Below are 24,844 nucleotides of genomic sequence, written 5' to 3'. Positions count from 1 at the left end.
AACTTACATAATTACATTAATTTAATTGAGAATTCTGCTTCAGGTCAATTGGATTACAACGGGCATCAGGTATGAGCTACCGGTTTCTCTCATTATTCTAGCCGAAAAGTCACCTTAGAGAGGCACAAGATGCCAAGGTCCTTGTCCTTGGCCATCTTTCTTCGGTATCGCCATCCACAAGGCTCGGCCCGCGACGAAGATTAAGAACACGGAGACGCACTCCTACCGGCTAGTCCTGCCGCAATCACAATACCAGCAGAAGTAATGGCCACTGTTGAATGCATCATTTCGTCATTCCATCACACCAGTCGCGGCAATAAACTTCAAAGTACCTTTGTCTATCAACGGACAGGTTGGACCTGAAATAGTTCAAGGCCCGACAGTCGACTGCCATAAGCTTGAGAGCACAGTAATATATACTGACAAGATTCGCTCCTTTGTATCTTTCGGTCTTTCTTTGAATAATTAAACCAGACAATAAATAGAATAAACCTATGGTTCGAAGGGCCAGAAAATGTCCGAATTTGCCAGAGAAGGATGGACCGATTCGTTATTTGCCAACAAGATTGAAACCAACCTATCTCGAAGAATGACGGCGCGAATCTTATACGCGCTCAGCAGATAGTAAATTACTAAACCTGTGACTGAGGAGTAGTCTCACTATCACTAATCTTCGTTTGTACGACTTATATTAAGTTATCAATGGATACGTGGAGTTATGTTGAACACATATATAGTCCAACGGGAACATTACCCCTAACTTATAACTTGTCTGCCCGAGCTCCTTACTCTTGACCTGAATCTCAAGTGGAGCTGGTCCAATATCATATGATTATCACTAGATAACACATGAGCTCGACAATTCCCCCCCGATCAGAGAACCTCTCTCAATCAGTGAGGCTTTCACTTAAACCGTCGCGTCACTGGTTGAAAATGACCTGGAGAAGATCCTTAACCCTCCTTCGCTCTCATCCTTTCCCTAAACCTCATCACTATCGCTGTCATCCTTTTCCCAATAGGCATCATTGCCGCTTCCTACATCGTCGCCATCCCCATCGCCATTACTCTTATCTTCACCTTCAGAGCTATTCCAATTATCCTCGTAACCCTCGTCGTCCTCTTCCACATAACTATTATCTTCATCCCCTCCATCGTCTTCGTCGTCGCTGCCGCTCTCATCTTCGTCTTCGTAGTCGTCGCCATCCTTCGCTTCTTCGTCGTCATGACCGCCTTCCTCCGTGTTGCCTTTGTCGCCTAAGGTTGATTGTGATAGGCCAAGCCACCTCTCTAGAGAAGTGTAGGGGGGTTGAGCAGACCGGACAAATTCCTGTGTTGTTGTAGGAAATTCCGCCAAATCCCTTTCGGATGGTGCTTTTTGGAGTTGGACGAGGAGAAGCACCATCAATCGAAGTATTTGAATGTCGGGCTCTGCATTGTGATTGGCCCCAATTAAGTGATGCCCTGCAAACAGTATTGGGAAAAGGTGATCAAGACGAGTAGAGAAAGGTTTGCTAAACTGATCTCTTGCTGGCAAACCCGCTCGATAATGTTTGACCACGGGGATGCAATTCTCTTCTGGGGGTAATATATGATGATATCCCGCAGACTCCAATAGTTCTCTGAGGATAATGAGATCGAACACACTAGTATGCCAAACAAGAATGATAGACTTTCGAGAAACTCCAGCCATTTGGAGCATCTCGGCAATTTCGGACGCTGTCTTTTTCCCCAAACATTTCTCTTGGCCGCCAGGCCCGTAAACTTTTTGCAAACACTGAAAGGTGATCTTTTTCAACGCCGTAGTCATCGGCCGACCATCTGGCTTTTTCAAAAGCTCCCTTGTGGTGCATTGGTGATCAACTTTTGCGTCAAGTAGGACTCTGCCGGAATGTAACTCTCCTATGGCAACTTCTAAAACGCGCCGGGAAGCTGATATAAACTCAGTGTCAAGCGTAAGCAAAGAGACCTCAGCCTCCCTGCCATCTCGAACTTTCTGTAGCCGATCAATCACGACTTGAAATTCCGGGTATATGGGCCATTTTAGCCCAAGCGCTACTCCTAACTTCTCCAGATCGATGAAAGTCCTGGGGTCGGATTTCAATATCTTGCGATCCTTAGCAAGCGACCGGCGGACGAGCCTTCGTGCTCTAGAATCTTTCACATTCTGGCGTCGGCGTTCCACGTGGCGACCCCTCTTAGTTCTCACTATCTTTGCCTCCATCGGGGGCTCATCAGCCTCGCCTTCAACTGACTCGTGATCAGTTTCCACCTGAGGATCGGGGCCACCATCACCGGGGTATCTAATACCGCCCTTATTGATTGGAGAATAGAATACTGGTAGAATTCCTCTTGTTCTATGAACCAGGAAATACTCCAAGCACCTTTTCTTCTGCTCGATGGAACCGTTCTTGTCAATTTCGTCCATTTCTATCAGGCGGTCTTGAAGGCGAAGCTTGATATTAGATTCATCCATATCATCAACTTCTTTTCGATAAGCTGCAAGTTCTGGACTTCTCATGGCGTGGCGCCATCTTGTCCTGATGCGTCGTTTCGTGACCATGTTCTTTCTCGCATGAATGAGACGAACCAATGGATTAGGATTCAGAGAAGCCAAGGTTACATCAACGCTGTCCGTCTGCAATACCGTCAGCATCAAAAAGAGAACTCGGTGGCCACCATACATACCCCTTGAGACATTTCGGCAATTTTGCTTGTCTAGGATTCGTCAGACCCAAGGACTCGTGCTGAATAGCATTGCCTACTTACTTTCATATATTTCCAGTAACTTGTAATAGCCCCCATAGTTTTATCCGGAAAAGCTTCTGCGATCTCCCGCCAAGAATTTCCAGACTCCCTCATCTGTGTTAAACGCTGTTTATCATCCGTTGACCATCCACGTTTCAGTCCCGAGCGGTCCTATGATATATGAGTCTCTAGATGTGGCATAGTTGGCATTCCACTTACCTTTTGCATCTCGTTCCAATGACTGCTGACACTCCTACTGCTTCTGTTGTGAGGCAAGGCTTTGCTGATAGCTATCCAGCTATAGCCAGCTGCTTTCATCTTGGAAAGCAGCTGTTCATCAGACTCTGTCCATCGAGGTATTGAAACACCCTTCCTTATGACGTGTTGTTCTTGGACATTCTTTTCCAAAGGGGCAAATACCGGGCCTAGATGTGATGGTGCTTTCGTCTTAATGTTCATGACGTACTTTCCTGCTCGTGGAAATGTTGCTACACTGGGCTCCGGTTCAGAAATAACTTCTGCTTCAGATATTTCTTGGACAGTCTGGCTCGATTGAGCTTTGAGTAGTGGTGTTGGAGGATACTCTTCACCAGGTGTCACACCGCGCTTCCTTGGAGCTATTCTGGCGGCCGGCGCTGAATCGAAAACTTCCATTTGGCGGTTCTCCTGCAATAGAGAAGAATGCTTCTCTTCATACTCTGGCATGCTTTTTGTCACACGTTTTTGAGCCCAGCGTGTTCGTACAGCTGTCGTTGTTCTGCCTGGTAGAGCTTCGAGAATAGAGGCCCAAGTACAGCCAGCACCTCTTAGCTGCAGCAAGAGTTCATCTTCAGCGGCCGTCCATCTCCTTCCAGCCTTTCTTGGCTGTAGGCGAGCCACTTCTTTATTCTGGAGCTCCTTAGTAAGAGAACTTGAAAAAATTGCTCCAATATCGGCTTACCTCCAACCAGCCCTGTCGAGCCTCTTTGGCCACGCATTTTACTATTTCCCAATGCTTTTGACAAGCACTTAAAGTTCTGTCTGGGATGGCTGCGTGGATATCTTTCCAACTCAGACCACTTTCTTTCATTTGGAACAAGAGATTAGACTCAGCTGCCGACCAAAGACGACAATTATTTTCGCCCTTCCTCGAGAGCTTGGAATGAATGGGGTGTTCATTCGATGGCTGAAACGTGAGGAGGTGCGAGGATGTCGTGTCATAGTTGTCGTTAGGATGAGATTCAAATCCAGCTGCCTTCATCGTGGCATTCGAATTGTCAAGAAGGACTTGGTCGTTGCCTTTCACAGAGTAGTAGTGGTCATATTGCCTTGAATACCTAATATGGGCTCTATCACCTCCACTGTGCTCGTTGTACTCAAGGAAATTTCCGTTCTCTTGGTAAACGATGATAGTTACTCCGTAGCACTGTGCCGTGGCAAAAATTTCAGGCTCGCCTCCCCATATCTCTTTTTTGGCTAGCAAGAGGAGATATCTCTCTAGTGGATCATCCTCATCCCGATCCAAAGAGTCTTCCTGGTCTTGGTTGGGATGAATGTCATTGAGTGGCAACATAGCTTTGAAGATATCTTTGTTGCTAGCCATGAAGCCGATGATAGTCTTTCGGATATTGTCGGCTTGATTAGTATCATGGAAGATCTGATCAGCCAAGGCATAAAAAAGACAGCTCCCATCGGCCTTCATGGAAATCGCGATCTTCCCAATGGCTGTAACGGAAGGAAACATATGTGGAGGTGCGATGTTGGGAATGATCTTGGGCTTATTAGCCGTTAGACCAGTAGCTGTATGTTTGTTCCTATCGTCGAGACTGAGAGAATAGCGCCTCATCTGGAAGTCACCGTCGCTATCTAAGAGTTGATCGACTGGGTCGGGTGAGTGAGACGGAGGTGAGTTGGGCAACGCAACTTCTTGAGATGAGGTTAATGCGACTGGCAGAGACTGCGACGACGCAAGCGAAGGATGAGGTTGGCTCGGCACAATCTGACCTTGGCCTGGATACTCCTCTGGAGCCCTGATGTGGTAGAATGGGCCTTGAATATATTTAGCGCAAGAATTTCCAAGACCCGAATTCTTCGCGTCCTGTTGCAAGACACTCTAAGTCTCGCTTGCGACGGAAGGTATAGAATCTTGAGGGGAACATTTCGTATCTCCATCGATGGTGGTGGTGATTGAAGGAGGGTAAGAGGACTTATCCTCAAGGTCAATGTTGTCGACAAGTGCTATCGAGCGACTACTCGGTTGGCCACTGTAGGTTTTCCTCGCAGTTTCTTTTTCAGGTCCACCTATTGCTCGGAATTTGGTTGCGTTTCCATAAGAAGACGATTCGTCTCGCTCGTCTCGATCTTCTTGCTTCTTAGCCCTCCGTTGCTTCACATCTCGCCGGGTGCCACTAGAAATGTCAGGGCTCGTGTCTCGTTTTCTCTTGCTGCTAGTAGTGCCGCGCTTTGTCCGTCGCTTCGGGGGCATTTCGACTATGGCTCGGCCAATACGGATGGTCAGTTATGGGATCTGCAAAAAGAGAAAGGGAAAGATAAATAGAGGGGAAAAGGGCAGAGAAGATGAACGGGCGGAAATGGCTATTACAGGTACCCAAACCTAACGTTCGCTTTCAGTATCTATAATTTAGTGTTAGGGGTTTCAAAGACGAAAAAGGGCATTATAGCATTGTAATTTCGAGAAGTAACTTGGTGCGTGAGGGAGCCCGGTCGCCTTTCTTGCCTCAAAGTGAGCTAGAAGCGAAAGCTTCGCGTAAGGTACCCTTGCCCGCTTAGTGGAAGGTTTGTTATGCATACCTTAGTAGTGGACGATCATCCTTTACACTAAGCCTAAATGGGATTTTCTCTCCCTTCCCCCCCCCACCAATGCCCAGGCCGTGGGGTTACGTCATATCACAATCTTCCCAGAGAAATCATGTCTATCTAAAAGGGCAGTACCGTAAATATCATTGAGAAATATCCTCAAGAAGTATCCTCATATATGTTGGGAAAAATAAAGAGAGAGAAAGAGAGGGGGGAAGAGAAAGCCATAATAACCTACTCATACTGCACAAGCTCTTTATGGGGTTGCATAGGCAGCATCACGCTATTGGGAGCGCTTTAGTCCAGGTTTTACTCAAGTACCAAGAACTGAACAAATAGAAGAGAGAGCACATGTATTAATTTCAGTTGCAGCCGTTCAACTCAGAGTAACCCCTCCCTCGTTTTTAATCGTTAAGAAATAATCGAGTTACATTAACTATATTGGTAAATGATAAGGTACTTCAAGATGTTGAAGTTGTCCTGCGTCGAAGCTGTGTGATTAAGCTCTAGAAAATACTACGTTCTTGCGTACATATTTATTGAACAATGAGGCGTAGTAAGACTGCACTTCCCCGGTTGTTTTCCCCGTTGTTAGTCCCGGGCCAATGCAAACAGGTCTTGCATACAATAAGCTTAACTACAGGCTCAAGCGTTTCTCCCAGTGGGTGCACCGCGTCACTACATGACTTGATACGCCTTAAGTCCAGATTACCTACGGGTTTTCTCTTTGCGAATGGCCCATTTTCATCAAGACGTGGAGGGATCAAGTTTATTGAGGAAGCAAAGAAAAACCGACTGGTTCTTAGGCTGAATCCTGTTATAGTATTACTGGTAGCTGACGACCTTCTCGTGGCACTCGATCCTATATGCTGTGTTAGTACGAACTTGAAGAGACATCTCAAAAGAACTGACCCGTGATCCTCGCGGAGTGCTCGCATCAGTGGTTCGTTAATTTTCTCGTTTAATGGTGCAAGAATTCCTTTATCAGAAATCGTGCCATCAAGTACTAGCTTAGCAGCTGTGGAACGACATATTAGCATTTCCATATTGTCCTTCATAGACACAATGAACTTGCCAATTCCACAAGGTATTCCGACTAAACGGGGCATGGCAAAATATTTATTGGGGTCGCCATTCTCGCACAACGTCGACGTGCGTGTCTCGCGCCGGCCATCCTGGTGTTCAATGACGAACTTATGCTGCAGCATGACAAGATCGCGCTCCCCCTTCTCGTACTGCATCTTCTGCTCCAGTGTCGCGCATAGTGTGTCCAAAGGGTTACCCTTGGGTGTGATAGGCTCCTCTGAGAATAGGCCGAGCCATTGTAGCCCGCTTAGGATGCGCTGCTGCTCCTCAGGCGAATCGAATGTGGCCTTGGAGAGAATTGTGGCCTCGAGATCCGCGGCGCCTGCGGACGCCCCGCCGATGATAGCCTTGGTCGCCTCCTGCCAAGTGATGGGCTTGGTGAGCGCCTCGAGTGGCGTGTCCTCGAGAAAGCCGAGATCTACTAGCACGCGCACGAATTGTGGGAAGCCCTGGTACCGTAGGGTGCCGCGCACTATCGTCTGGGCCTCGGGAATATTGTAGCGTTCCTTGTAAGGCGTTGAGTCTCGGTTAGGGTACGCTACGAAAGCGTAGCCTGGGTAGATGAAGTAGGGCTTCGCGGTGCCCATCAGATCCTTACCTGCCACCTCTACTACTTTACCTTCCTGCCACCACTTGCCCGCGTTGCGCAGCGCCAGTAGCACGCCACGCGATGACCAAGAGAACTTGTAACCAAGCGGGTTGTCCGAGTTCTCGGGCGCTGGCAAACCACCGCAATAGCTGGTAAAGGAAAGAATTTTGCCGCCCGCTCGGTGCACCTCATTGATGGTCTTAATAGCATATAGATGGTCGATGCCCTTTAGTATCATGGTTAGTTCCGTGGGTATGGCATTAGTTTGTGTGACAATGGAAAGCGAGCAATGAACGATCATGCGTATCCTTGCAGTGTGCCTTGTTCAGGTTGTAGAATGAAGGATTCTCTGCGTGGAGCAACTTACTGGATCCAGGCCAATCTCGTTCATGACGGTGATGCCTGCTGCCTTCGCCTCCGCGTCGAGCTCCATCATTGCGGGCGATACATAGCTAGTTGTCACGACATGCTTCTTGTTACGGATAGCTGACTTGATCACTGCTGCGTGGAATGTGTAGGGGACCAAGCTGATAACCAAGTCATGCTGAGCGACGGCAGCGTCGAGGGCTTGGTCGTCGGTAACATCGAGCGAGACAGGGCTGGCGAGGTTGACGCCCTCAGCAAGTTTCTTGGCGGTGGCGATGGCTCTGCAAGCTATATGAGCCCAGTTAGACGTATTGACCGCAACGTTCGAAGAAGAGAAGATGAAATGATAACTCGCGAAAGCAAACGGTTCGCATACCGACTGTCACGGCGATCCCGGCCTCGCTAAGGATATCCAACGTCGGCCGTGCGACGAAGCCCGCTCCGAGCATGAGCACCTTGCTACACACGCGTGAAATTCACATTAGCAATGCCCATTACTAGTAAAGGGAATGGAGATTTACTGTCCAGAAGCCATTTCGATAATCTGCTTCTAGATGGCTTTGGTATGAAATATACAGACAATCTAGGAACTCTATGAGGGCCTGAACTCGTTTCTGGAAAATCAGGGTTGGTTGTCAAAGCGGAAAAGAAGCGAAATCGGAACCCCTCCGTTGGGTGAAAGCCTTGTGGCGGACAAGGGCCTAGGGCTTTTCATTTTTGGTAGGCTTGGTAGGATAGAAGAGGCGGGGTTGCTGACTAATAAAAGCCAGCGCCGGGATCGGGCAGTTTTCGGACAAAGCTTCTAACTACCGACACATGTAATCTAAAATTGGTTTTAGTGCGGGGCCGTGATCGCTTTGGACCTGCTTGATCTTTTAAAAGACATACTCGTACGGAGAGATTTAGACATGCCTACATGTGAATATTGGCTCCATTCAATCATATACGGCCTGCTACCCAATCCCTGCTGGCATTTTGCATATGCAGGAAACGGTCTACGGAGTAGTAGCATTAACTTCATCGCTGATCCGCTGCTGGTGCCTACCGGTCCATGCAAGTATATGACGCTACTGTCAATCAGATCCTGGCGATAGCTCATTCACCTAGGAGGTAGAGATGGACAGTATCTGTATCTGCTTTAGCGCCAACTAAGGGCTGGCCTCTGTCATTCTCGCCGATGGCCTAACATAACCTGGAATCTCAGAGCCTTTCATTGAACTGCATATTTTCGGCTTCTGTCAAAAATAAACCGGCAGTGGCTTCAATCGCTTACATCAACTATTGGCGCACATCTGCCGCCAACTATGTGGTTTGCGTCTAACCGCTTACAAGTACCTACTTTAATAGATAGTAGGGAGCTTGGGCTATCTTATGTGCTCCGTACCGTAAGGCACCTTATAAAGAAAAGCCACATGTGTTAATCAGAACACTACTACCTAGTAGGTCTTACATACCTATCCAGGAGGTAGTAACTAAATCCCGAAGTACATACGTAGTCCGGCCGGTTGCCACCGGGCCATGCTCTGCTTCAAAACCTCTTACTGGCCCATGATCCCAAAAACAAGAAGTGGGACAAATGCGATGGCACGATAGTAACCCAATCAAAGAAGACCTACGCTTTGATTCTGTACTTGCCCGTAGAAGAAGGGGCCCCTGAGCCACATGTTCCATCTCGAGAGGCAGACGGACGTTAGTCGAGATTGAAGCCACTTTATTCTATACTAATTTTGTTGACTGGCTGCGTCCCATCGAGCTGCTTACGACGAGCAAACATACCGATAGACAAAGCTTCCCTGAGCAAAAGAACCAGTTTTCTTGCAATTTGAATCAATTGCTTCAGCTCAATTTCTTATCAATGAAACAGCAGTTGCTTCTTCAAGTATAAAAATTGCAAGTCGATCTATTATTTTGCCTTCGATGACGAGTTCAAATTGTTTCGATATCTACTCTTTAGAAAGCTGTTTTACCAACACGATAATATCGCGTAAAATAGGCTCAAGATTCAGAAATGTAGGCTTGAGAAGAAAGTAGTTGTGTGGTACAAAAACACAAGCCTCGTCCTCCCTCAAACCTCAGCCCTCGCATTCTGCTTGTCGCTGATTAGCATGAGGTCTAGAAGAGCATTGTACTCTTCATCCACCCTTTTGAACGCATTCTGATATATAGCTTCAATCTTCCTCGTTTCTGTTTCATGGAAACGCCGCGCCTCATCCTTCCTGGCAGCTACCAGTGACCTACATGCACGTGTACATGTATGCAAACCATAGTCTCTAAAGGACCAAAAAGCCCGCCTTGCATACAAAATATTATCCACAGTCTCCCAGTATGTTTTTTTGATGTCTTTAATATCGTTCTTGGCACTTTTAATCGTTCGAGCTAGTGCACGTTTTTGACAAGATAATGCCTTCTCTTTCGCTTTCACAATTTCTCCTTTTTTCTTCATGTATTCCTCGACCATTCGAATTCTTTCCCTATGAGTTTTTAGTGCCATGATTTTCTCCATGATTTGAGGAGGAACGAATATTTTGTCATTGGAGCTGTCGACATCCTTGGCGTCTTCGGCCGTGCCATTGTGTTCTTCATACGGAGGTGGATACGTTTTCGGCAACATCAGCGTGTCTCGCTGTGAATGCATGTTGTCTGATGCCCAGAGTCAGTCATCTGGTGAAGGCACAAACTGTAGTCCAAAATCGGAGGCTTACCGTCTCTCCTGAAGGAAATCAAAGTTCCTAGGTAAGCCAAGCTGTTCAAGTACAAGCGATTCGATGAAGAATAGAAAGAATAGAAGGGTAGGGTATAAAGCAAGAGGATATAAACACTTATATGAGAGATATTTACACATATCGGACCTTTTTGTTGTGAGTTTGTGTTGGTGGCTGGTGCAAAATGCATTACTATGGGGCTTACTCGATCACAGGCAGAAATTTGCGCAGCGTTCTTTATAATTGCTCATATATCTATACAAAATGTATGGGTATATACCCCTCTTATGACTAAAACAAGCCGTACGAAAACTCAAGACGCCGGCCACTGCTCGACAATTCCCCAGCCGCGAACGCTTTGTCCCTTCCAGGTTCCATTATAGACCGTGAAAGAATCGCAAAATGCAAACGATGGTCCAAAGCCAGCCTCCCCAAATTTCCGATTGGTGACGTCCGGAGCGACAGCAGTGATTGCACTATTGTACTCATCTAAAAATGAGACTTCAAAAGACCCATACCAGGTGCGGTTCGTAGTCGGCGATACCCACGCATCTTTCGGCTTGATATCAGGGTTCACACTAACCACTTCCTGTTCTCCATTTGGATACAAAGCCATGGCGAAGGCCTTGATGGCGTCGCCTTGTTCTGTGGGGATTACCCATGTTGAGATGCGGACCCCGTTCTCGAGCTGGATCGGGAACCAGTGCCAGCCTTGGGTTGGGTTCTTCTCGCCCCACTGACGATCGTACCACGTCGTTGAGCGCTTGGGATCGATGGTGTGCCTTGTTCCATTGATTGTAAATGTTCCCGTGGTATAGGCAGCCGAACTGGACCATTGGTGGTTGAAAACTGAGCCCCAATAGAGACTTCCACTGCCACCGTTGAATAGAAGAGAGCCTCGAGGCTGAAATGTCGTGTTGAGGCTAAAGTTGCTCTCGGTATAGTTTGCGGTGACGTTGATGGCGGATATATTATCATCTGTTAAGCTGTGCAGCTCGTACTGATCGCCAAATTGGATTCTGAGTTTGTCTTGTCCAAAGGTGGTAAGCTTTCCGGCGATGAATGACGAGCTAGAGCCACCAGACTCCAATGAGTAAATTAGGCAGCCGTTGACTGAGCCTCCATCTGTTGAATTGTCAGGGCCTCCATTGACGACATTTGCAAATGTAATCAAAACAAAATGATGATTGCTGGTGGTTGTGATCCAGTGTCCAACCCAATGCGAGTTAAAGCCGGCTGATGATTGGACGCGGATGGCTTGGTTCAAAGAGACGTTCAATGTCGGTCCCGATGTCTGAAGAATGTTAGATGATTTTATAATCATGGGATGGACGCAATAGGTATTAGTGGAGGGAATTACTTACTACGTATGGGTTGTGCATTGACGGTTCGTTTGATGTTGGTGCGAGCCACAATTCGTCTTTTGACCCATGAGTCTGAGTCCCAATGACCAAATGACAAGAGCTCAGGGCCCAAAGGTAACATAGGGGTTTAAGAAGCATTCTTGAGATTCAAAATGTAATATTTCATTAAATTAGTAAGCCTTCGCTGTTGATAGTATTATTGAATTCAATCCCATCAAGAAGTGAATGCCTTTATATCTGTTTTCCAACCCGGAATGCGAATGCCATAAATGGAATGACATTATTCTGGGGATATCCTAATCTGGCAATACACGGAAGCATAGGAACTATGAACGTTGAAAGTGGATCCCGAAGTTCGGGGATAACTGGGGTCTTGACGGAGTAAAATCCCAGGCCGTGTCCGTTGACTATATCTCCTGAGTTGTGGACTGAGACCGGAGTTAAGGCAGCATCTCCGTTGCTAGATTGTATGCTTCTGTACCTTGGTTCTCCTATTTGTATGGCCTTCATGACAGCTTTCAAAGTCTCTCAGTTGAATTGAATTCGCTTATCTCGCTTAAGCATATGTTGACTGATGCTCCTTTCCCAAAGGGATGTCTGCTTCATATTACATGGGTATCCATATCCACAATGGGCTCCCTTTTTGAATCATGATTGCGTAATTCATTCACACCGCCTCGCCTTGCTCCCGGATAAATAATCCTTGATATATGTCTGTATTCTCAAGGCGGCGTCCACAGGTGCTAAGTCCGTTGTGTCGATGTTGTATGCTTCATACGGACTGTTTTCGAATCGGAACATTTTGTATGTTGATAGAGCGTCTCTCAACATATCGGCGTCAGTCAGCTTGGTTGTGGTTCCTTGAACGCGTTCGGAACTAGTGGCCCTTTTGATGTTGACCTCCAGCTCGCAAGATAGATAGATGGTAATAAATGGTCGCTTGGCTTTCCGAGCGGCTTGTAGATACTCTTGCGCTGTAGCTTGGCCTAGTTCATCGTCTGATTGGCAATCTTGCCGGTACCGCTTTAGCTGTGCGAACGCTATGTTATGATCATTCTGGCTTACCTGTGAAGACGATTGTTTTTGATATCAGAGTTGGTTCAAGTACGTATTTGTCGAATGCGCGTTCGCGCTCGCGTCTTCGCTCTGTTTGGTACTGAGGATGGTCTCGGGAGAATCGTGCTGCCACCGGGTCTATCAGCTGGTGGTTGTCGATAAGAATGCTTGAATGATCGAGGAGAACGAGTTCTCTGGCGACGGTCAATTTTCCCGTTCCTGGGAATGCGTTGATCCAGACAACAGGCGCTGCCATAGTGGTGTATGCGAGATGAAGCTGTGTGGCGTTGCTGACGAGCAAAAGAAATCCGCTGTTTGGAAGAAAAGATGAAGCTGTTTTTATGATGACACATAAAAAACCAACAGGCTATATAAAGTTTTTGAAGTTGGTATGTCTCAGCTAAGAAAAAGAAAAGCTTATTCGGAGTATCGTGTCTATGTAGTCACTCTAAATCTCCTTTATCGGCTTATCCGTCAGCAAGCGGGTAGAGATGACTCATTGCCACTGTGATTCAATAGAGAGATGTAAGATGACTCTGCAGACGTTCAAAATGGAGAGAATAATGAAATCAAGACTACTGTGCATGGAAAAGAGAACTGTATTGTAGGAAATTGCCTAGGATAGGATTTGGGTGAGCAAAAGAGCCGCATGAACATGAATGATGATCGAGGTGGTTAAATCTCACAGACCCATACTTTATTCATTGAACGAATATCCGCCAACTAAGAAGGTATAAGACATTTAAAAAGATAGAAAAGGCAAAAGGGAACAAGAGAAGGAGAGTAGAGTCAAAACAGCGATAGAGATCATGCATTTACACACTAGTCGTGGTGCTAGGTCCGATCGAAGTGGTCCAGGATAGCGTCTAGCCTCCCCGGGTCTGGAGCTGCTTCTGTCCCCAGTATTCCACAAGTTCAGGGTTGTCCCAGAGGGTATTTAGTCTGTCCATGCTATAAAAATCCTCATTATAAGCTTCAGTTCCCAAACCGACAGTGTCTCGGTCCGGGTTGTCCGTGAAAGCCACGCTTGTCTCCTGTCGAGGCTCAACCAGGCCACTCAGGTACGATGTTACGAATTGTCGCCCCTCAACCACCTTTAATCTTCACTATCGATTTCAGATTGCGTACGCTCAAGCTCTTCTAGAGTCGGAATCGACTTAAAAGCGTCCTTGATGTGTGTTGCGATGTGTTCGTACAGCTGGCGCCGGATCTCGTCGGGGCTACTGTTCGAGATTACCGGTTCTAGAGCGCTGGGAACGCACTCGCAGATGGGGCAACAATACTTGTCGCGGAAGGGGTAATTTTGCTTATCGTGGGAGGGCATATCGAGCTGCCGATCGTTTGGGGGTTCCCAGCCCTCGTGGTTTGCCGGGTCTGTCATGTGCCGCACGAAGCTGTCGTGGTCATCGAAATGGAGTGCGGGCTTGTGGCCGACGTCGCAGTGCCAGGGGCTCATGTGTATCTTACGGTTCCACTGGTCCGAATGGGACATTTCCATGTGGTTCATCCAGTCGTTCATGTTGACAAAGAACAGCATGGGAGACGTGCAGTCCTCAGAGAGACAGACGTAGGGTTCCGTGTCCTCGTCCGTGTGATGTTTGGATTCATCTGTGTTGCGCCTAGTGCTGAGCTTCTCCTCATGCCATACTCTCTGGAGCAGCTTGATACAGCGTATGGCCAGAGACACCCCGAGTTGATCACATAGAGAGCGCGGAGCGTCTCTGAAGTCATGCCGGACGCGGTGACAGGTCTGCTCTTTGAGATAGCTGTCATCGTTTTGATGGAAACTAGACCAGAGGCTGTCCTTCTGACTGCATTCTTCTGACTTGCGGATGGCAGACGCCATGATGTGGAGTTCATTCAGTGCACTCTGGATCGCATGCCTGGCTTTGTCTTCCAACTCATCCGTGTCACTGTTGTTGCCGCTACTGTCGCTTGGAACATCCGGATTGGCACTGTCGCCATTGTGAACTGGAAATTCGTTGTTAGCGCAACATAGAAGCAATAGAAACATTAGAAACAGCAGATTGATATATATGTATGTAACTGCTTTGCGGACGTAGACTTACGATACTTGAGATTCCTGGCGAGCATCTGGAGCGGATAAGTGACCATCTTCTTGATGTATCGGCGGGCGGACAGGCGCGTATCGAGAGATCTGCTGACGTCGGCCGCCAGAGCGCCAGAGTCGTCGATCCAGAGGTTGAAGCGACTTTCCAACTCGTCAGTGCTTAGCTTTGAGCTACCAGTCCGGTCTCCAAAAGCCATCTGTTCATCTTCTTGTTCGCCCTTTTCAGTTTTGATATCCTTCTTGCCATGATCTAGTTTGACTCGCTCAGCTAGTGACTCAAAGAGTCTTTTGCATTCAATAACAATGTCGTGAATGTCGTTCGCGCCATCTAGTTTTGGCTCTTCTAAGGAGGTCATAGTCGGAACTTGCTGCAATCGCCAGGCTCTTCAAACACCGATTACTATGACATGCTATCGAAGTCGGAGTCAGTCTAGTTGCCGTGACTTTGTATTTACATGTTCTTTGTTAATTCAAGTAGCAACAAAGGCTTTCCAGAAGAGGGTAAGACGCTAGGCAACCAGCTTTTCCTTTGTTTTGCCTGCTGACGAATCGAATGATGGGAAGTGAACCTCAAGAATCACTAGACAAAGGCTTTTGTTGCGATGAAAGACTAATAATAGTCGAGAACAGTCTTCATTGGATCAGACTTGCTGAATAGTAACATTCAAGGGGCTTGAAATCTGGTGCAAGCCACTCTTGGTCGGGCGCGGCGGTTTTAGATGGGATAACTATGTCAAGCGCTTAGATCCATAGAGAACACGAAACTGCCCCGAGCACAAGGGTCACAAATGAGTAGAGATGTGGCATTTAGTCTTGATCCTTTGTTGAGAAATGACTAAGCAAACTATCTGAATCACTTCATTAAATTGAACTCTTATATCCAGTCGCTCTTTTTGGATCGGTCACAACGCTTCTATTAAATGGCATTATTGCGAATTTGAATCATGTTGACCGCAGCATCAACAATACATTCTTCAAACGAGCGATAATTTAGCCCGAGAATTCTCTTTGACTTTGAGTTATCGACCTCGTATACCTCTGGTGATGGGTAATTTTGCCCCGGTTTCCCAATAGGGATCAACTTTTTATCGTCCTTGGCAATACGGTGAGACGCATGTAAAACGTCAGCCGTTTTCTGGTAACTGTAACGCTCGCTGACGATAAAGAAGCGCTCATTTCCAGCTTCAGGAATCTCCAGAGCACGCACGTGAGCATCAGCAAGATCTCGTACGTCAACGAATGCCCAGCAAGCTGTGTCAGGAACATCATCGAGCTCGCCAGACAGGAATCGGTAAATATCCCAGGCGCTGGTATTCATAGTCGATAAGGACAAGGCGTGGGCCGTAGGACCAAAGACCATGGGAGGGCATAGGACGGTTAGGTCGAAATGAGGCTTTTGCTCGTCAACAAATTTCCAGGCAGCTTTCTCCGCCAGAGCCTTGGAAGTGCAGTAAGCTACCGGCGCATCGGCAGTCTTGGCGTAGTCATAAGTGATTTCGTTCCAATCAGCTTCGTTATATGCGTGACCTGGCCAAAGACCCTTGGAGAAATCGAACATTGCAGCAGAAGATGAGGTGACGACAACTCGCTTGGCTTGAGGCGCATGTGTAGCAACTGACTTTAGTAAGTTCTTGGTTCCTTCAATAGCTGGAATCAGCAAGTCGGCCTCATTGTCTTTAATATCGAATGTAAATGGACTGGCAATATGAAAAGCCTGGGTCACATCATTAGTATTTATTTGTGTAATACACTTCATGGAAATCCTCACCCCGTCAATATCCCTGACTGCCTCATCAAAGGCGTTTCTAACGCTCAAGTCGGGAACAACCACCGCAGAAAACCTATTTGAATAGGAAGAGTAAGTTTTTCGAACTGTCTCAGCCGAAGACTTGGATCGGACGGTTCCCCGGACTTGATAACCCCCATCCAGAAGAGCGATAATAGTATGCGCAGCAATGAAGCCATTCGCGCCGGTAACTAAGATCAGCTTTCCTATTGATCCCATGATTGTGTATTTATTGAAGTTAAATATGTAATTCAGAGGCAATAGAAGGGACTTAAAGAGTGATTAGCAATCCCCTAGTTGCGTATGCAGATGTGACGCGGACGGTCTTGAAAGCGACCCCTTTATGTTTTTCAATTCAGCAAGATGATCCCCAGCTGTCAAATGATAAACTAAGATTCTCTATGAACTGAATCTGAAGTAAGTGGCATCGAATTCAGTAAATATGGCGTCATTACGCATCTCTTGAATCTCGACGTTCGGTACTTTTCCGATGGTAGACTGTAAACTACGCATAGGTGGTGCGACTGCAGCCGCAACCCGCATGGCTGTCCTTGATCCATAACTGATCTCCATCATCCTTTCAAATGATATCCACTCATAACGTTGCTTCTCCACTAACATGTGATATTCACCTGGCATGGATTGGTACTCAGAGCCACGAATCTCTAGTTTGAGGAGAAGTCCATCCGCAATGTTCCATCTCCTCCACACAGAGCTATGGATGTATAAAGACGGAATGATGATATGACGATGATAATAAAAATAGAAAAGATACTAGGCGGCTTTTGGGAGCTATCTATATATTTGCGACCAGCCGTTCAACAATTCACACATTGAAGTTACTCCTTAACCAACATAAAACTAGGCTATACCTACCTTACATCTCTTTGTTCTATGGCCGAGGTCAAAGCGCCTAAGAAAATGCATCTTCCCAACCAAATTCGGATATAAACTGGCACAACGACATTGGGTGTAATATCAAGTCCTGAAGTTTAAGTGTATAAACGACGGAGCCGTGATTTCTAAAGAAAAGTCTTTTCAAGCGTTTTCGTATCACTACGATTTTATGCCCAGTATTCTCATGCTTATGCCCTACACGATCCCAAGCACTCACTACTTCCGGCTCAAGAAGGTGAGACCATGAACTGGATATAGTGATTGTGGGCATTCCGTCCAGGCTACGGCAGTACTGGAAAACGAACACACTCATGGCTCTTTGGCTGAACATTTCCATGGTCTGTAACTTGGGCATCTCCAGAGCAGCACCTGCTGCAGCCCGGAGGAGATTGTTGATAGACTTTGTATCCGCGGCCACATCGAGTAGTGACGAAGTGAGTGCTATTGACTCTAAATTCGGCCATGTAGGCTTATAGATTGATGGAGGAATTCTTTGTCTTCCGTTGATGCGCTTGAATTCTTTAACGAGCCTTCGTTCGAAATCTGGTGACTTGCGGGGTTTGCCCAAGGCACGGCGTTGGGACGACGATAGATGAGATAGAAGAGCTCTTTGTACCCCACTGCGTGACTTGTCGACGGACTTTGGCGCATAGCCTGGCCAGAAATCTCGAAAAAAATCTTTTGCATCTGCCAGAAAGGCGATTGAGAGATGCTCGAACAAGTGGCTCTCATCCGTCAACGTCCATCCCAAAGATGGCATAATCTTGTATGGATTAAACCCATTCGTACCAACATCCAGGTGATCGCCATAAATAGTAAGGCGCTTAAGAGAACCAATATGGCGTAAGAACACATCGAAACTGCGTTGAACATCTACACAAAGTGAGTATTTGTAAATATGTTTTGTGACATCTGACGCTTACTCTTATTGGGACATGGATAGTCTTGGATCCAAGGCTCCAGTACCATACTCTCCAGACCACGTAAGCTCTCGAAAATGTTGAGTAATGTATCGGGGTGAAAACTTCGAGGATACCGTCGGCGGTGAAGCAATGCTTTGACGATTGAAACCCTCGGCAGCCTTTTCTTTGCCTGTGGAATACCAAGCTTGCTATAATCGAGTTCAAGAAGACTTCCAAAGAGGCGGCAAGCTCCTGAAGTGCGATTGAGATACGGCGTATTAAAAGTCCGATGAGAGATATTATTCTTTGAGGTATGATCTTCGGGGAGATTGGCTGAGGGCCCAGCTTTTACGGAATCGTCTACTATGCGGCATTCGTCGTATTTGTGGGGATAATCATCTTTACCAAGAGGATATCTGAAATAATGCTCCGAGTCACTCGGCGAATAAGCGCTGAGCTCCAAGACCAGTCCTCCACCAGAGACACCATACTGCCCGCTTTTCTTCCAAGTGCTGAAAACTTCGAGTAGTCGATATAGAGCTGCTGTAAAAGTTTGGTTATTATCTAAAACCTCAAATGGTCTCTCGGGCCATTCACAAGCGGGACAGAGGTATGGAGCAAGTTCAACTCGTAGCCAAACGTGCTCGACCATGCCCCTCCGGTGGTGACGGACGACTCGACCAAATTCTGGGATACATGACTGGTGAAGGATCAAGCGTCGAAAATTGAATCTCTCAAAGTATAGCTGCCACTCTTTCGAAACGGCTGCATAGTTGCTTGTAGTACCGCTATCGCTGTGAGATTGGAGAAGCTTTAGAATCATCGTCTGGATTTCGACCGGTAGGCTATACCATGTTGCCATGATGGTTGACTTGGAAAGCAATCGTCTTCAGCTTGAAATGACATAATTTGAAGGATGATTTGAGCGAACCATGCGATAATAAGCTTGCATAGAATTTATATTGATGACATGGAGTGACTAGCCAGCTTTATCTTATGGAGATAAGTTGCCCAATATCCCAACATTCAGCGCCTTCATTTTAATTTTCGGCATAAAATAATGGCAAGTTATGCCTTAGACATGAAGGAAAACTCTATCTATGACGAGTGAAGTTTCCTTTGTTTAAAAGGTTCCTGTGGCTTTTGACCTGAGCAGCCTCTCAGGCTATTCCTAGTCTGGGCTTGTGGGCAAAAGCGAAGTCACACCAGATGGCGAATCAGAAATTCGCCAATTATTTGTGTAAATGCCCTTCTTGTCTAAGTTGAAGTGAGTATCTTCGGGGATTGTGATTGTTGCCTATGATCGAGCTCGACTGTGCCCTGGTTTGCTATGATGTGATCCCAAGCGCGGTGTTATCCAACAATATGAAAGTGGGAAACTACTCCCAATCCATTGAGTAATACATCGATGCAAAGTGTATTGATGAGTTAAGAGAGTAGCCATCTCCTTACAGATCGAATGTCTTACTCTGCGTCACATGTTTTCGGCTTTACCGGTCGTAAACTACAGGTACTCAACGATCACCCGGAAGATGGACCTTCCGATTCAAGTACGCCAAGACTTTTGCGAACCAACATAATATGCCAAGCAAAGACACTTGGCGCGGCTGAATGATCCACTGCGGCAGACAAGGATAAAGCAGATTGCTGTTGAAACAATTCTCCGAGCCTGTTTCGGCAGTTGACTTTTCTTGGCGTCTCAAAAGTGCCATTAGGTAATACGAGTATGAGTTCTAATTAGGCAGACAAATATCTCGTTTTTACATGCTGATGGGCTTGTAATGGATACGAGTACTTTTCTGTGGCTGTCGTCTTACCGATATCCGAATGTCTACGGTTTGAAGAAGGTAACATGTCATTTCGTCTCATCACAGCATCTGAGATTCTGTTGGTGATTCTAAAAGCTGATATATACTTTCAAAAAGGGCTGTGTATTCCCCACGCGGCTTGATCTAAGGCATGGTATCGGTGTGCGCTGGCCTAGTCAGAGTGAGTGGCTCAAATTTCGGAGAAATGCCATTTAAAAAGTGGCAAAGCAGCCTCAAAGAAGGCTGGATGAACTTTATCTCAGCTGGGCTCATAGATGGAGACGAGCTGTGATAGTGTCAACCGAAGAAATGAACAGGTGAGTACATATGGCATAGTAAAGCAATTAGTTTGTGCCAAGTATGGAACTATTGGAAGAGCTATTCCTGGCGTGTAGCCGTGATCGCCTTGAAGGGCAGCCTTGGCAACGATTTTCTAGTTCTGCCAATTGAATTGGAGGTTTACTTTGTGTGTAGACGATGATTGGCGATGGCAACGCCAGGTTGCTAGTGTTCATTAGGAAAAGGCGCATCTTGACGTGAAGGTTATAGAGTGGGACTAGCGATCCTCAACCGCAAACTTCTTTGATCCTTTCTCAATGCCCCAGGAGGACCAGAACAAAGCGGTGTCTTTATGAAACAATTGGATACATTGGGGGTATTGAACTGGTAGGAGGAACTTGATGTCTGCTGAATCCATTGCACAAAGCTGAGTGCGCCGCCATTTGGGCTCTATATTCCCATTGAGACAAAACGAATGGCCACTGCCTCGAGCAACTCGCCTGCTCGTTGACAGCCACAGAATCGGGCCATCGGCAGATTTCTAAGTTAGGCTACAGGAGATCGTTAGACTTTAGTTTAGTCTTAAGTCAAGACCATTTTTGAACTCGAATCAGCCCATGCGGGGGTGGATTAAACCCTTTTGGTGACACAGGACCCTTCACATAATGAAGCTTCAACAGCTTATGGCGCGGATCATTGAATATGCCGGGAAAATACTTAGATTTCGTACACCAGAGGCCGTTTATACGACGCATCAGTCATTGGCGTTGGCAATTGACTTGCGCCTCTAGACAGACACAGCCACTCACAAGAAATTCTGCCATGTACCCAATTGTCCGAAACTATCGACATCCGATCAAATACTATCCGCCCATAGAGCACATGCCAGCAAAATCAGTCATTGTAGGCTGACGCCTTTTATTAGGTGGCTTAGGCTGGGTGATCAAAAACGCTACCGAAGACTGAATGTACTCGGGCCCAAATCGGTGTAACGAAAATATTGGATCTTTAACGCCAACAAAGCGATGTGGTTAAGCTCATGACGAGATGTGAGATCAGGAAGTTGGACTCACGGATATCTTCTCTCCAGACAGATGAGTGGATGGGTGTCAGGCATCAATCTTGGCCGGAGGGTCGGACACTCCTAAGCCCAGCATTCCAAGCGACACATTGGCTTGGAGATAGTTGCATTTAGTCCAACCAGATGGATGACTAAAATTGGAGACGCTTTCAGCTATAAAACAAAATGAATGAAACGAGAAAGAAATTGTTACAATTCCCTCTGGTCAAGTCATTTCATTGTCACAAATGAAGTAAATCGCCATTATTGCTTCTATTCGTTCAACACAAGGAACCGTCTACTTCATGGCTCAACTCACCGGCGTTCTCCTGATTCTCCTATCCGCCTTCGCGCCTCTTATAGAGGCACAAGCGCAAGGAAAACCGTCGCCGTCGCCTAAACCCCCACCCGCTTGTTCCATCAAGGACATCCGTCAGATGGATGTGTCAAAGTGTGCCTGCCAGCCTCAACATAAAGACACGTGCCATAAGAGTGGATGTAAAGCCTGCTTTGGCGTCGTCGATATCCAATATCGATACACCAAGAGCCCCCATTGCGCTGTCGGATGTACCGATGACGACAAGGAATGTACGGGATGCGGCTTATGGTTTTCAACGCTTTGCACCTGTCTTAGATATGATGACTGTAACAAGACGGCACCGTATTCGAACCCACCTCCGAATCAGGCGATATTCGTTTTGACGAACAGTGACGAGAAACTCGTGACTACCACGGACCTGCTTCCAGGAATCTTGGAGATGGCCAACAATCCTTCCCGATACGAGGTAGGCTGGAAGTTTGCTCAGGGAAATTACGATCGTGCAACCCATGCACTGGCGTTGAACTCTGTTCGGTCAAGAACGCACGAACAGATTCATATTCATGTTTGCGAGAAGCCAGACGTAAAGTCGAAAGAGCCTAGAATCATGGAGATTCTCGACAATATCCCCAAGAAGGACCATAATTACAGCAAGCACTTCAAGCAAGTTGCGAATCACGATGATCTCTACTGTAGGACGATCGAAGCAGGCTACCCTGGGGGTGATGTGTTCTACGACGTTCTAGAGGGTATAAAAGAAGTTTTGGACAATAAGGCGTTGAATGTGGATGGCAAGATTTGCCACGATTTTGCGGGAGCAGGCATCATCCGAGATAGCTATCACAACATGTGGGCTTGTGTTACTGGCAACAGTAAGGGCCCGTTGGACAGGTTCTGCAAGCCACAGTAACAACAATAAGTAAGTGGAATGAGGTTGAGATTGATATATATTTGGGGGTTATATTGGGCAGGGCATAGTACATATGGTTCCTTCGTTACAACTGTCATCATACTTACATATGTACATATACCACTCTTTCTTGGTCTTAAATACCATTACAAAAATTCTTCAACATTTCACAGCTCAGGGTCCTGTGCGACCATCTCCACATTCCCGGGGTGGTTAGATGCTAAACATTACAAGGGCCTCACCCCTCCTCCACTTATTACGAGCACGATGTGAATCAGTGAAACATGTCAAGAGATCTGCGTCGTTTAAGTGTGGAGGAGGAGGGGTAAGTCTATCACTTTTATTTTTCGATTCAATGTGAAGCATCGTGTTACACGTCGAATGTCAGGCATCATGACCTCGTCGACTCATGTAGATGATTTGTTTCATTGAGTCTGACTGTTGGTTGGTGTTGACTCCACAGTGTAACTATGCGCTTATTCCCATTACTCAATCGGAAATTTAATGAGAGACAAGACAAAATAATAATCATTTGCTTGTAAGCTCGTGCAAGTTCCGAGACCGCTGCTCATGGGACCTCAAGGAACAGGAACTATCACAGCCGCCCCACGTCAGCCTAAAGCAATTGAATCCGACGAGTCCAGAAACAATTGAACCCCAGAATCCACAGATCTTGGCGTCTCTCCACCTGTCGCTGCTTTATTTTGCGCCTCAGCTGGAGTACGAGAATTGGATCTTTTTTCCCATCTGACGGCGCCTTGCCCCGCTTTGGCTAGTCTCGCGGAGTGCATCTCCGGCGCCACGATTGTTTTTATCTCCCCGACTTGTTTGTTCACTAGCAACGGCGTTATTGTTGTTGATTACAGTGTCTTTCGGTCGAAATCAACACCCGCGTCGACGGTATTTGAGGCTGTTGTTGATCCGTCTGTGCGCCTCTTTAATTCCCGATTCCCTGCGTGGATTAGGAAGTCGTCTAGAAGCACTGCCTAACCTTGGCTAAGCCATTTGCTCATCCCGTTGCATCCCATCCACTACCAGACAAAATACGCGTAGCTGAGCCCGTTCGTGTCATCGTGAGAAGTTACTCCTTACAATGGCTACAAACTCGGGCAGCAAGAACCATCGCTTGCCAGCTGATGAGCTGGAATTGATACGCAAGTATATCCATGGATGCCACATCTTGCACTACTACAATGTGGTGGACGCGTATGGTCATCTGTCGGTGCGTCTGAGTGAGTCGGTGTTTATGATGTCGCGTTATATGGCACCCGCGCTTGTATCTTCAACAGACGACATGGTGCTGTATAATGTCGAAACTGGAGAAGCACTCCAGAAAGATGCGCCTAGAGGTTGGTTTACCGGGACACCAGACGCGGATGATTTTTGCTGATTGGGAGATAATCGCAGGTTTCTCAGAGCGTTTCATCCACTCTGAAATCTACAAGGCATACCCCAAGGTCCAGTCAGTCGTGCACTCTCACTCACTTGAAGTCGTCCCATTCTCCATCTCGTCAACGCCTCTGCGGGCTTGCTTCCACATGGCCGGCTTCCTAGGCACGTCCGTTCCCGTCTGGGACGCCGCAACGGTGTATCGTGAGGATCCGTCAGCAAGTCAGGACATGCTTGTCCGCAGCACAGGGGCTGGAGCATCCCTGGCCAAGGCGTTGGGCCCTGTTGATAGCGAAGGATTGCCGAAATATCCAGTTGCGCTAATGCGTGGACACGGTTTCGTGGCGACGGCCAACAACATCGAGATGGCGATTAGCAAGAGCATCTACACGCAGCAGAACGCGCAGATTCAGAGAGCGGCCGCGGGGCTTTCGGGAGGCATGGAGGATGTGCAGTTCTTCACCGAGCGGGAGGCTCACGATGCGGGCATGACGGCGATTGCGGGAGCAGCGAAACCGTGGCCGCTGTGGGTGGCAGAGGTGAAGGGGCACTCGCTGTATAAGAACTCGGTGTGATTTTATGTTATGTACATATTGATATCATGGATGTTTTGTTGAGCAGCATGCATGTGATTTTGGCTGTTGGTTGGATGCATGTACAGAATAATTTTGATTTCCAAGGTTCCAGTTGCAACATCAAAAATGCTGTTGGGTGTTAAA

At 46.9% G+C, this 24,844-nt stretch overlaps 9 protein-coding genes across 9 annotated transcripts; 2 read left to right on the top strand and 7 right to left on the bottom strand.

The window, feature by feature from the left end:
• Window positions 1-869: 869 nt before the first annotated feature.
• V8C40DRAFT_92362 (uncharacterized protein) lies at window positions 870-4,742 on the bottom strand. The gene is made up of 6 exons (XM_083223615.1): window positions 4,729-4,742; window positions 3,686-4,650; window positions 2,965-3,633; window positions 2,767-2,916; window positions 2,686-2,715; window positions 870-2,635 (listed from the first exon to the last, which is right to left on the bottom strand). Exons 2-6 carry the CDS (start codon window positions 4,568-4,570, stop codon window positions 980-982), a joined length of 3,390 nt encoding a protein of 1,129 aa, XP_083077651.1. The 5' UTR covers window positions 4,571-4,650; window positions 4,729-4,742; the 3' UTR covers window positions 870-979.
• Window positions 4,704-5,480, bottom strand: V8C40DRAFT_92365 (uncharacterized protein). The gene is made up of 2 exons (XM_083223616.1): window positions 5,327-5,480; window positions 4,704-5,214 (listed from the first exon to the last, which is right to left on the bottom strand). Exon 2 carries the CDS (start codon window positions 5,207-5,209, stop codon window positions 4,838-4,840), a length of 372 nt encoding a protein of 123 aa, XP_083077650.1. The 5' UTR covers window positions 5,210-5,214; window positions 5,327-5,480; the 3' UTR covers window positions 4,704-4,837.
• A 432-nt stretch (window positions 5,481-5,912) lies between these two features.
• On the bottom strand, window positions 5,913-8,251 carry V8C40DRAFT_232369 (Saccharopine dehydrogenase). The gene is made up of 6 exons (XM_083213124.1): window positions 8,104-8,251; window positions 7,959-8,041; window positions 7,584-7,870; window positions 6,617-7,442; window positions 6,454-6,559; window positions 5,913-6,403 (listed from the first exon to the last, which is right to left on the bottom strand). The coding sequence occupies exons 1-6, from the start codon at window positions 8,115-8,117 to the stop codon at window positions 6,367-6,369; spliced, it is 1,353 nt and encodes a 450-aa protein (XP_083077649.1). The 5' UTR covers window positions 8,118-8,251; the 3' UTR covers window positions 5,913-6,366.
• A 1,396-nt stretch (window positions 8,252-9,647) lies between these two features.
• Window positions 9,648-10,217, bottom strand: V8C40DRAFT_261341 (uncharacterized protein; the record flags this gene model as incomplete). Its single annotated transcript, XM_083219257.1, has 2 exons — window positions 9,648-9,816; window positions 9,883-10,217. The coding sequence occupies 2 exons, from the start codon at window positions 10,215-10,217 to the stop codon at window positions 9,648-9,650; spliced, it is 504 nt and encodes a 167-aa protein (XP_083077648.1).
• A 1,719-nt stretch (window positions 10,218-11,936) lies between these two features.
• On the bottom strand, window positions 11,937-13,161 carry V8C40DRAFT_232365 (uncharacterized protein). Its single transcript, XM_083213123.1, has 2 exons — window positions 12,714-13,161; window positions 11,937-12,658 (listed from the first exon to the last, which is right to left on the bottom strand). The coding sequence occupies exons 1-2, from the start codon at window positions 12,958-12,960 to the stop codon at window positions 12,312-12,314; spliced, it is 594 nt and encodes a 197-aa protein (XP_083077647.1). The 5' UTR covers window positions 12,961-13,161; the 3' UTR covers window positions 11,937-12,311.
• A 536-nt stretch (window positions 13,162-13,697) lies between these two features.
• Window positions 13,698-15,131, bottom strand: V8C40DRAFT_282392 (uncharacterized protein; the record flags this gene model as incomplete). Its single annotated transcript, XM_083221777.1, has 2 exons — window positions 13,698-14,675; window positions 14,774-15,131. The coding sequence occupies 2 exons, from the start codon at window positions 15,129-15,131 to the stop codon at window positions 13,801-13,803; spliced, it is 1,233 nt and encodes a 410-aa protein (XP_083077646.1). The 3' UTR covers window positions 13,698-13,800.
• Window positions 15,132-15,691: 560 nt separating this feature from the next.
• On the bottom strand, window positions 15,692-16,780 carry V8C40DRAFT_272413 (SDR family oxidoreductase; the record flags this gene model as incomplete). Its single annotated transcript, XM_083220356.1, has 2 exons — window positions 15,692-16,489; window positions 16,544-16,780. 2 exons carry the CDS (start codon window positions 16,778-16,780, stop codon window positions 15,692-15,694), a joined length of 1,035 nt encoding a protein of 344 aa, XP_083077645.1.
• A 5,032-nt stretch (window positions 16,781-21,812) lies between these two features.
• V8C40DRAFT_261337 (uncharacterized protein) lies at window positions 21,813-22,736 on the top strand (the record flags this gene model as incomplete). The annotated part of the gene is made up of 1 exon (XM_083219256.1): window positions 21,813-22,736. The coding sequence occupies one exon, from the start codon at window positions 21,813-21,815 to the stop codon at window positions 22,734-22,736; it is 924 nt and encodes a 307-aa protein (XP_083077644.1).
• Window positions 22,737-23,518: 782 nt separating this feature from the next.
• On the top strand, window positions 23,519-24,839 carry V8C40DRAFT_232363 (class II aldolase/adducin family protein). The gene is made up of 2 exons (XM_083213122.1): window positions 23,519-24,085; window positions 24,144-24,839. The coding sequence occupies exons 1-2, from the start codon at window positions 23,830-23,832 to the stop codon at window positions 24,698-24,700; spliced, it is 813 nt and encodes a 270-aa protein (XP_083077643.1). The 5' UTR covers window positions 23,519-23,829; the 3' UTR covers window positions 24,701-24,839.
• Window positions 24,840-24,844: the final 5 nt, after the last annotated feature.

The sequence above is a fragment of the Trichoderma camerunense genome (genome assembly GCF_050948025.1).
Source record: "Trichoderma camerunense strain CBS 138272 chromosome Unknown V8C40scaffold_2, whole genome shotgun sequence".
Lineage (NCBI taxonomy): Eukaryota > Fungi > Ascomycota > Sordariomycetes > Hypocreales > Hypocreaceae > Trichoderma > Trichoderma camerunense.
This window is presented reverse-complemented; position numbering and strand designations above follow the sequence as displayed.